This window comes from Syngnathoides biaculeatus, chromosome 17, assembly GCF_019802595.1.
Source record: "Syngnathoides biaculeatus isolate LvHL_M chromosome 17, ASM1980259v1, whole genome shotgun sequence".
In the NCBI taxonomy this organism is placed as follows: domain Eukaryota; kingdom Metazoa; phylum Chordata; class Actinopteri; order Syngnathiformes; family Syngnathidae; genus Syngnathoides; species Syngnathoides biaculeatus.
Genome location: NC_084656.1, coordinates 10,017,180 through 10,027,877, shown reverse-complemented (window position 1 = coordinate 10,027,877; position 10,698 = coordinate 10,017,180). Strand labels below are relative to the sequence as shown.

Here is a 10,698-nt window from a genome sequence, read left to right as displayed (position 1 = left end):
TTTTGATGCAATCGTCCCCCTCCAGCCCCCCCACACACAATTCTTAACGTAACTTGTATAGCAGTCTGGGATGAGTCAACAGCTACATTTATTTTTTTCAAGCGTCAAGCAAATTGCAAAGTTAAAAAAAAAAAAAAAAAGGGCCAGGGTGCTAGTGTATCCTTTCCAAACTACCACAGTTCAAACACGTGACAAATACTTTTGTTTTCAGTACACAGATGCTAACTAGAGTTTTGACATCATAAGCGCAGATTTCCCTTTTGTCTGCTAACAGAAAGACAACAGCAGCGCAATACAGCAGGCTTGACGACTAATTGGTTGACGCATGATAAAACTTACCAAACGCGCTCATTTTTATTTTAACCATGTCACTCGTTTTGGAATTTGACAGATGTCTGATTGCTATATTTGATTTCCTCACAATAAGGCTTTCGGGCATTCGAGCAGCAACTTTCAACAAATACAATCTATGCTTTTTTTTAACAACCCTATTTCCTAAAGAATCACGCAGATGACAATCACTCGTATTAGGGGGGTGACAATCATTCAAATGAAATTATATGAAAAAACGTTTTTTTGTCAGGGTTGCACTTGTCTTTCAGTTATATATAATAATAGGACACAGGTTCTTTGTTTACAATATTCCCACTTCGAGGTTATGAATGAAGAGGCCCACAAGTGTTTTATCATAATTTTTTTTTTAAACTGTAATTACAATATTATTACTTCGATAGCATGTAAAACAGTCATTCCCAACCAAGCATGCCATTATAGATTAGGGGAAATTATCCAAGTTCCCTTGAATTCTCTGAAAATTAATCATTATTTTTGTCAGAGACGCTTTAAGTTAGAACATTTAAATAAAAAAAAAAAAAAACAATTAACCCATGTATCCACCTGCTAGGCTTAATCCAAACGTCCTGCAAGTATTAACAAGGCAATGTTTCCCACATGTGAGTAAAGTGAGATCATAACTGTTTCGGCATTCATAATTTCTGTAACATTTGCCTTGTCTTAATAAAGGATGGAAAAGACAAGTTCAGTAGATGCAAATTTTAGTGATGGACAATGGCACTTTCTGGATAAGTAACAATTAAACTTTGTTGTAACAGAGGACCATTGGCTGGAGATGGATAAATTAGAATCAATAAAAATTAGGTGACTGACAAGATGTCCTTTGTATCTCTACTTTATTAGCGTCCAACTTGATGTGTATTTTTTCAATGTCCAATTAACCAATTTTACAGTCGTAAAAGTGCAGGAAGATTGGATGCAGTGTAGTATGTGTATGCTGGAAAAATGTTTTTAGCATTTTTTTTGGATGGTTTCTGCTTTGCTTATGCAGTTTTCCTGAACGTCTTTAGCGTTTTCGAAAATAAAATTTAAGATCCGTTTTCAAAAATGCTGCAGTAGTGGAGGCTGACAAGACTTTTGACTGTGTTTTTGTTCACACAATCTTGTGGAAACTGAATTTCTTTTCTTGATACTGATGAAGATAAGATGAGCAATCAATTACATCATGTTGTTTTATTCAGACAGCAAACTAGTTGAGCGACCCAACAGTGGCTCTAATGATTGCAGTCAGGTAGTCCACTCTATGTTGTTTTTTGGCAATCCATTCGTTACCCAAAAAGACAAGTGCAACCTTTGGCTGTAGTCCAGCTAGAAACCCTACTCTTGTCAGTTTAATCATAATCGTAACCATATAGCTGTGTGAATGAAATGTCAATATGTCATCATTGTGTACATCCATCAAGAAACTGTGATATTGGTAACCTAGGCTGGAACAAAAACATTGGTGAAATTACTGATGTCATTATATTCATTAGATCATTAGAAACAGTACAGTCCAAACACTTAAGGGCTGAAGGCTTATATACGTAGTATAATAATTATATAAGGGATCTAAAGATAGCAATTTGCTACAAAAAATGGGGAGGTCAATTGTTTCTACCAATAAGAATTTTTTTGTAAAATAGATAAGGTGCAAGCCTTACTACGTTTCAACACATGGCTATAATGGGAAGAAGGCAGCTCTCTCCATTGTTTACTTTTTTGTTTTACACCATGTTATCAAAGGTGCTTCAAATACGTTCATTTTGGATCATCATTTTGGGGTGACATAGTCTATAAATGATTTTTATATAGATAGGTGGCTTTTTTCACTGTATTTTTTGACCAGAATGTCAGCAATAAAGTTCACTTCACTATTGGTTACCAATATATTAAAATCTGTCCGAGGGGACCGCCAGCTTTTTTCATGTTTTTCTTTACACACACACATCTGTACATGTATACATATATATACACATGTATATATACATATAAACCACACCCACAATCTAATGATGTGCCAACTCAAAATGCTTCCACTTCTATCTTTTTTGGGGCAGTGGATTGAACGTCCTATTTTATTGTAACCTTAAAAAGTTCCAATTGAGTCAACCCGACTATTGATCCTTTTGGGTGTTGACCGTCTCCCTCTCGTCTGCACTCTGACTCGGTGAAAGAGCCAAAATGTTCTGATCATCCTCCTGATTGCCAGTAAGTTCCAGTCCGTTGTCGATGGAAGTGGAAGAGAGAGAGGATGGGACAGAGGCCTCCATGTTGGAGTTTGTGCTGGTGTCCAGCTGACTGTTATTCACCATCCTACAAGATATAGTAATGAATAATAATTCACAATACAATTGTATGGTAGAAGAAGACCCGAATGAATGCCCCCAGAAATTTGAAAGGTGCAATTATATAGCATAAAGTGAGTATTACCTATCCATCCATTACCTGAGCCGCATACCCTCACAAGGGTCGTGGGTGATATCTATATATCTTATCTTATCTATATAGATTTTACATCTTGCACGTGTGATAAGGAATAGTTCCTATTCACAGAAATGTCTCTTGTTCTTGTTGGTGTTCCTTGTTCTGAATGTCATACCAGGACAGCATCGACTGCCGGAGAAAAAAAATCCTTGTGTTTTTGCACACTTGGCCAGTAAAGCTGATTGATTCTGAGTGCTGGAGCCAATCACAGCTCTCATTGGGCAGAACGTGGGGTAAACCCTGAACTGGTTGCCAGCCAATCACAGGGCACATAGAAGCAAACAACCATTCGCACTCATAATCACACCTAAATTCAAATTAAGTGTGTCCAATTAATGCATATTATTTTGGATGTGGGAGGAACCAAAGAAAACCCACACTGGCACGAGGAGAACATGCAAACTCCACGCAGGCAGGGCTGAGATTTGAACCCTGTTTCTCAGAACTCGGAGGCAGATGCTTTAACCAGTCGTCTGCTGTATTTTCACTTTGGGGGGCGGGGGTGAATAGAAATTGTAATAGAAAAAATGAATTTGTCACGGCTGTAACATTAGAAATTAAAAAAATTATTTCACAAGAATTAAATCAAAGTACAGTCGTACCTCTACCTACAAAATTAAGTTCCAGATGTTGTTTTGTAACGTGAATTTTTCTTAAGGAGAAGCGCATTTGACATGTACAGTAAATAGCCTAATCCCTTGAGTGAGTGCAAACGTCTGTTTCTATGTACCCTGCGATTGGCTGGCAACCAGTTGAGGGTGTACCCTGCTTCCTGCCCGTTGACAGCTGGGATAGGCTCCAGCACTCCCACAAACCTTGTGAGGATAACCGGCTCAGAAAATTGACGCATGGATGATTTGACAAAAAAAGATCTTACAAGGTTACATTATAATGAGAAATGCACAATTTTACAATAATAAAGTAGTAATGAGACAAAATTATCATCATAAAGTAATTTTTCAAGAAAAAAAAATATATATACACAAAGGCCTAATATTAGTGGAAAATGAAACTATAAACATCTCTTGAAATAAATGCAGATGAGAGAAAAGAGAAGCAAAAAAATACAATCAATTAATAATAATAGTAACACTTACATGCCATGGCGAAGGACATGACGTTCCCAATCAAAATTGTTAGTGAAGCAGCGCCCACAGAACTCGCAAGGAAGGCGCTTCTCTCCAGAGCTGCTACTAGTACTGCTGCTGCTGCTCGTTGGAGATGCAAGGACTTCTGGGAAATAAGTGTTTAATAGAGACCTTAGTCTGACATTATGTATTATGTACAGTATTTATTTTGTAGAGATGAAAGTGGACTTTCATGAAAATCCAAACGTGAGCACTAGGGGGGTCCGGGGTAAATTTGAGAAAAAAAATGGATGGCTGTGGTGCATTCTGGCGATATCTGTGAGCTAAATTCAGACAAAAATTGAAAGTAAAATTTCATATCCTGACCCAAAAAAAAAAATAAATTGGGCAGAAGTTCCCCAAGGGCCAAGCCCAGATTTTTTTTGCCTCCTTATCCCTTTATCACTGGATAGCACAAAATCACATTTCATCAACAAGAAGTTGATTTGTAGTAATTACTATTAACGTTTAAGTCTCAAACATGTTACGTCACGTTGTACTGATACACTCGACCACATTGCTCACTATCTTAGATATAGATCTAGTAATACTTATAGGATAATGAGTTGCGCTTTATATATATATATATATATATATATATATATATATATATATACATATGTATATATACACACACACACACACACATTCGAAAAATGTACGGGTGTGGTCAGTCATGCTCGCAGATTGCGGGTGTAATTAATTTACTGGATTAATATAACGTAACTGTAGATTAAAAATAAAAACAAATACATAACTAAAATAGAAAACTAAAATTTTAAACTCAGAAATGATCATTTCCAATTTCAACTGATATTAGTAGAACATGATATAAAATGGTATTTAAAAATTTTCATCAATAAAAATTCTTGATCTGACAAACTTTATCTGAAGAAAAGTTAAAAGCACTGGCTTCTCAAGGAATAAACACCAAATGTCTATAGCCTCAATGTTTTGAAAATACTGAAAGTTTAGTTCAACATAATCGCCGTTTGTGGCAACCAGCTAGCGATACATTGGAACAAACATTCCTGTCTGCAATCTTGACGTATTGTTGTGAGGGGGAGCACGCACCACGGGACTGCCGTAAATAGGATGCCGGCTTGCTAGAAGGCGCCTTTATGTGCATGCGCTCAACTTATTGGCCACACCTGAATCAAGCGACGAGGTGGATGATACTCTTGGGTTTTTTTTTTGTTTTTTTAACACCTGCCTCCCAATAGACGCAATGAGCACCCCTGGTGTAACTGAATTTCCTTTGACATGGTTCATGATGTTGATGACTTTCGACGTAAATGCACTCGCATTACGTGAAGCAGTTCTGAACACGCGCTTTCGTACATGCTCCATACATGCTCCGTACGGTTAACTTGCATTTCCTGTTTCTGGGTGAATACCGGTTGTTTTGGCTTGTTTAGTTAACAACGTTTATGAAAGAAACACGTAAATTAATGTCAAGACCACAAAAAATAAGCGACGTCTTGAGAGAATGCGAGGGCAGGGGCGTTACTGTTACTAGTGTTCATGCCTCAACTTGGCTACGCTAGTGAAAGCAAAACAACGAACTCAAACGCATGTTTGTTCAATGTTGTCAACTAATATTCGGATTAATTTTAGGCAATTTTTCCTGATTTTTACAGAGCAATTCTCATGAAAATCTAAAAATCCAGAATTCCGGGAAAATCCGAGGACTTTCATCACTGATATTGTGAAATATTTTTTCATAAGAAACCTTGTGGTGTTGGCCTCTCTTCTTCCACCTCTTTGAATTCCTCTTCCTCTTTGATGCTGCCAGCCCTGTCGTTATCCTCCACGACTCCTTCCTTTAGCTGTTGATGGTCCGTCACCTCCATGCCTTCGTTGTCCTCCACCAGAGCCATGCTTTCGTCTCCTGCCATTTCTATCAGGTCACCTTGTTCCTTTTCATCATCATCCTCTTGCTGCTGCTGCTCATGCTGCTCCTCGTCACTGCTGCTGTTTTCCTTCATCTCCAGCTGGTCCAAGTTGACGCGGCCCATCAGCTCAAAGTTCCGGATGACCTGGTCGCAACCACGTCTCATTTGAGTTGGACATGGCAATGGAAAATTCTACTTTCACGACCAAGAGTGAATAACAATGAATCATCTTTAGCGTTCAGCCCCTTCAGAAATCAGCAAAAAATTAAACCTCTCCAAATTACAAAATGTACAATGTTCCAGGAAAAAAAATAAATAATTTGAGATTTTTGTAATTTTACAAGAAAATGACTGTCATTTTATGATGAAAAATGTGACTATGAGGTTTTTAAAATGTAATTTAATGAACAATGATTAAAAAGTCATTTAAAATAAAGTGTTAAGAGTCTTATTAAAAGTGAAAATATAACAAATTGATAATATTACAAGCAAAAACCTATTTTAAGAGAATACATTGGAAATGAAGAGTTTGTTTTCAAAACAAGACATAGGCATTTTTATCAGATTTACGAAACTCGCGCCAAAATTATCCATTCGGAGCTGGATAATTTTGGTGCGAGTTTCGTAAATCTGAAAAAAATGCCTATGTCTCGTTTTGAAAACAAACTCTTCAAATGAAGGTTCATTTTTCTGAACACAAAACATTTCATTTGGTCAGAAAAACTTGTATTTTACAAGAAAAAAATAACCTTACAAGAATAAAGTAAGGAAGAAAATCGGCAGAAATTGAAATGATGAGGAAAAAGACTACAATATAATGCAATGCTGTCTTTTTTTTTTTTTACAAGAATGTTGTTGTTTTCCTTTCGGCTTGTCCCTTTCGGGGTCGCCACAGCGTATCATCTCAGATGAAAGCATATATATGTTTGGCACAATTTTTACGCAGGATGCTCTTCCTGATGCAAACCTTCTCAGGGAGTGGAGGCCCCAGTGGGATACGAACCCACAACCCCTGTTTTTTATAAGAATACCTGTAATTTTATGGGAAAATCTTAATTTGACAAAATTAGATCAAATAGAAGGACAGCATGAACATAATTTTACAATCGTAATGTAGGAATATTGGGAGGTAAACTCAAGAGTTTACGATAAGATTTAAGATTATAATTTTAGACAGTTTCAGACCAAGCGACTTTTTTTTCACCGAAATACAAACTTCTTGAATAACGTCTCATGTATAACATGACATGTTCATCAGTGATGGGTGGTGCATACACACAACTATGCAAACATCAAAGTAAATAACGCTTTACTATTGAAGTGCAATGCCCTATAAAAGCATTGTTCACATTGAGTTAAAATTGCCTTTTGGTGGTGGTGGGGTGACTTTGTTACACACATCCCACACTCACGGTTGATATTGACACAGTACGACAGTGCCATTCCAGCAATTCATTTTCTGTACCGCATATTTTCACTAAGGTCGCGTTATCTTCGGAGCCTATCCGAGCTATCTATCTAGAGGCATGATACACCCTAAACTGGTCGCCAATCAATCACAGAGCACATTTAAACAAACAACCATTCACACTTATATTTACACCTACTTACAATTTTGAGTACTCAAATAACCTCCCACGGATGTTTTGGGGATGTGCGATGAAACCGCAGTACAGTACCCAGATAAAACCCACAGAGGCAGAGGGAAGAACATACAAAGTGCAGGGCTTGGATTTGAAATATTATAAAACCCTAACGAGAATCGATTTGGAATATGACAAGAGTAATGTCAGGAGATGAGGAGCCACTACTCTAAATAAGTAAAAGTCATAAAGTCATATGCACATACATTCCCAGTAAGACTTTGCTTTCCATCCAATGTGCACATGGAAGAACAAAACTGAAGGCATGGGCGTAGACTCAAGATTCTGACCTTGTGCTCGAGGCGAAGGTGCTCCTCCAGCTGGCTGCGACGGCTGCTGTCATAGTAGCACAGCTGGCAGCTGTAGGGTTTGAGCTCAGTATGCTTCTGCAGGTGCAGCTGCAGTGCGTCATCATTGGAGCATGTGAACGTGCACTTGTGGCAGCGGAACACCACGCCCCGGAGGTGACGCGACAGCTTGGAGCGATTCACCTCGAGCGGACCCACGCGCTCCTCTGGTGGAGATAAGAGGACATTGTCATTAGGTACAACTACACAATGTAAGGATACATCCTGGCAGTGGCTATCCAAACATCAATGGCATCATGTATTAGACGCCCTTCGGATGATTGACACGTGTGCGCCAAGGTTATAATAGTAAAAGAAGACACGAACAAAACTAAGATTGAAAAATAATTTTTGCAAATGAAATAAAATAAAAAAATGTGAAAAACAACTAAAGTTTTTTACATTTACATGAGTTTGCATTTACAAAGCAAACTAATTAGAGTGAAATTGTCCAACGTTGTCATCTTGGTCAATTTAAATTTTTCATACGGGAGCGTTAGGCGTTGCCTTTAAATGCATTCATTTCGTATAAATACATAGATACAGAAGAGATATGTAAGGAACATCCAATAGTCCATTGGCAACTGTAGTTCACTAGCTGTGTGTTGCCTAGCAGTGACGTCGTTAGCGCCAACGTATTGACGGTTTGCCAGACCAAGTTTTGTAGTGAAGATAACGTTTACGCTCAAGCTGTTTTTGTTTTTACACGTTGCTAATGAAAAGAGCTAAGACAGATCCCAACTCGGTTGCACCTTCACGTAACCTCTGTGAAAACTCTGAGAAACGTACAAATGCTAGGTACAATGGAGAGACTACTTCTCTCAGCTTGTATGGGAACGCCTCGGGATCCCCTCAGAAGAGCTGGATGAAGTTGCTGTTAAAAGGAAGTCTGGGCTTCCCTGCAAAAGCTACTGCCTATGCGACCCAACCTCCAATAAGCGGAAGAAAATGGATGGATGAATGGATACTACAAATTGAAAAGCTTTGTCACTTTAATCATGGACTAGATGCACTTTCGCTGGAGATAAAGGAGGTAAGAGCAACCCTTGTTTCTGTCTAGCAGTCTACTTGTCGAGTTTGCAATTTAACAAGGGAACAAAAACATGCAAATAAGAACTAGTTTAAAAATCAAATACAGGGTTCCCGCGCTACTTCGTGCTTCACTTTTTGCTGCTTCAGTGCTTTGCGATTTCATTTATCTCCCCCTCAAATTTTTTTTAGCCAAATTGGTATATTGTAGAAAGATACTTCGATACAAGGTGGGTAATTGCTTTCTGGTGCACCACTGACCAATGAGAGTACAAGTGTCCTTATCGCATGAGCTGATTGGTTGCGCATCATCGAAGCCTCACACAGCAACTTCCCTTGTCCATGTTGTTGATCATCTGGCATTTGTACTGTATCTTACTATTGTGTCTGTGAGTTTCATTATGTAGTTACAAAACCACCATAGCATTATGCCCCGGCGGAAGCTTCCTCTGCGCCGCCTGAGATGTGGTGACTCCGCGTGCACATTCATTCTTTTAGGGATCGAGCGGGAGGAATGGCCTCCTATTTGGGAGCACCGTTATCCTTTTTGGGATCTAGCAGGAGGACTCACCCACTTTATGCAGCAAATGGCACGGACACTGTGGTACCTAGTGGCATATCCTTCAGGGCAATAATAAAATATATACATGGTACACATGAACTATCCTGTTCTTCCAAAGTAAAAAATGTACTGTACATGAAAACAGAGACAGGTACGCACGAATCAGACAAGACAAATGTGCTTTTTCATGATTCCACTCTGTCAGAAGACTGCAATAAAAAGCTTGTATTCTGATTATGCATCCCATATTTTTACAATCATTGGAATTTATCTTGTCAACTTTTAAATGCGACTCATTACCATGGGGATGACAATAAGAGTAGATTCCGCCGAGTGTATTGTAAGAAGAAAATGGGGGAGGGGAGTGTGTTGGTGGTCACTAGTAGTCAAGACAGGAGAGGACTTCTTTGTCCATGTTCATGTACTTTTAATGATACGGCTTGCAAAAAGGTAACAAAACGTTACACTTGTGGTTGTGTGTAAACATGTCACCGTTGTGTTGAACACATTATCTGACCAAAGCACCGAATTCCAACCTTTATGTAGCCAAGGAACATATTTTATCATTTAAAAATCTCATGGCACACCAACAAACAAAGATGTTACACAAAGTAAATACAATACTCGCTGTACGTACTTACTGAAAGTGAATAGAAGAACATTAATTTGTTAATTTGTCGCTATGTTTCACTGGCATAAATAGATGAACAAAGATACAGTGCCCTCCATAAATTTTGACACCCCTGGTTAAGATGTGTTTAGCTTCTAATAATTTTTTTTCCTTCTAAATAATGGAAAAAAAGAGAAAAATCCAACCCTCAATACAAGTGCATTTATTCAGTGGGGAAAAAAATCCCACATAAAGAAATCATTATTTGACATCAAATAATGTGTGTCACAATTATTAGCACCCCTGGTGTTAATACTTTGTACAATCCCCTTAAACAGCACCTAATCTTCTCCTATAATGTTTTACAAGATGGGAAAAGACAGAAGGAGGAATCTTCAGCCATTCCTCTTTGCAGAATCTCTCTAAATCATCCAGAGACCTGGGTCCTCTCCTCTTCAGCTCACCCCACAGGTTTTCAATGGGGTTGAGGTCTGGGGAATGAGATGGCCATGGGAGGAGCTTGACTTCATGTCTGGTGAACCATTTCTGTGTAGATTTGCCCATATGTTTAGGGTCATTGTCTTGCTGAAAGACCCAGTGACGACCCATCTTCAGCTTTCGGGCAGAGGGCAACAGATTTTGATTTAAAATGACCTGGTATTTCA

At 38.4% G+C, this 10,698-nt stretch overlaps 1 protein-coding gene across 5 annotated transcripts in view; it reads right to left on the bottom strand.

Moving 5' to 3' along the window:
• Positions 1-71: 71 nt before the first annotated feature.
• Positions 72-10,698, bottom strand: part of znf462 (zinc finger protein 462) — a 68,552-nt gene continuing 57,925 nt past the window's right edge. For 4 of the 5 annotated variants that reach the window (XM_061800519.1, XM_061800524.1, XM_061800520.1 and 1 more), the window contains exons 10-13: positions 7,776-7,999; positions 5,680-5,986; positions 3,918-4,053; positions 72-2,649 (exon numbers count right to left, since the gene is read on the bottom strand). In XM_061800519.1, the coding sequence (XP_061656503.1) occupies positions 2,451-2,649; positions 3,918-4,053; positions 5,680-5,986; positions 7,776-7,999 (866 nt within the window). In that variant the 3' untranslated portion in view covers positions 72-2,450. The remainder of the gene's footprint in view (positions 2,650-3,917; positions 4,054-5,679; positions 5,987-7,775; positions 8,000-10,698) is intronic. The other variant, XM_061800523.1, reaches the window with a different exon arrangement.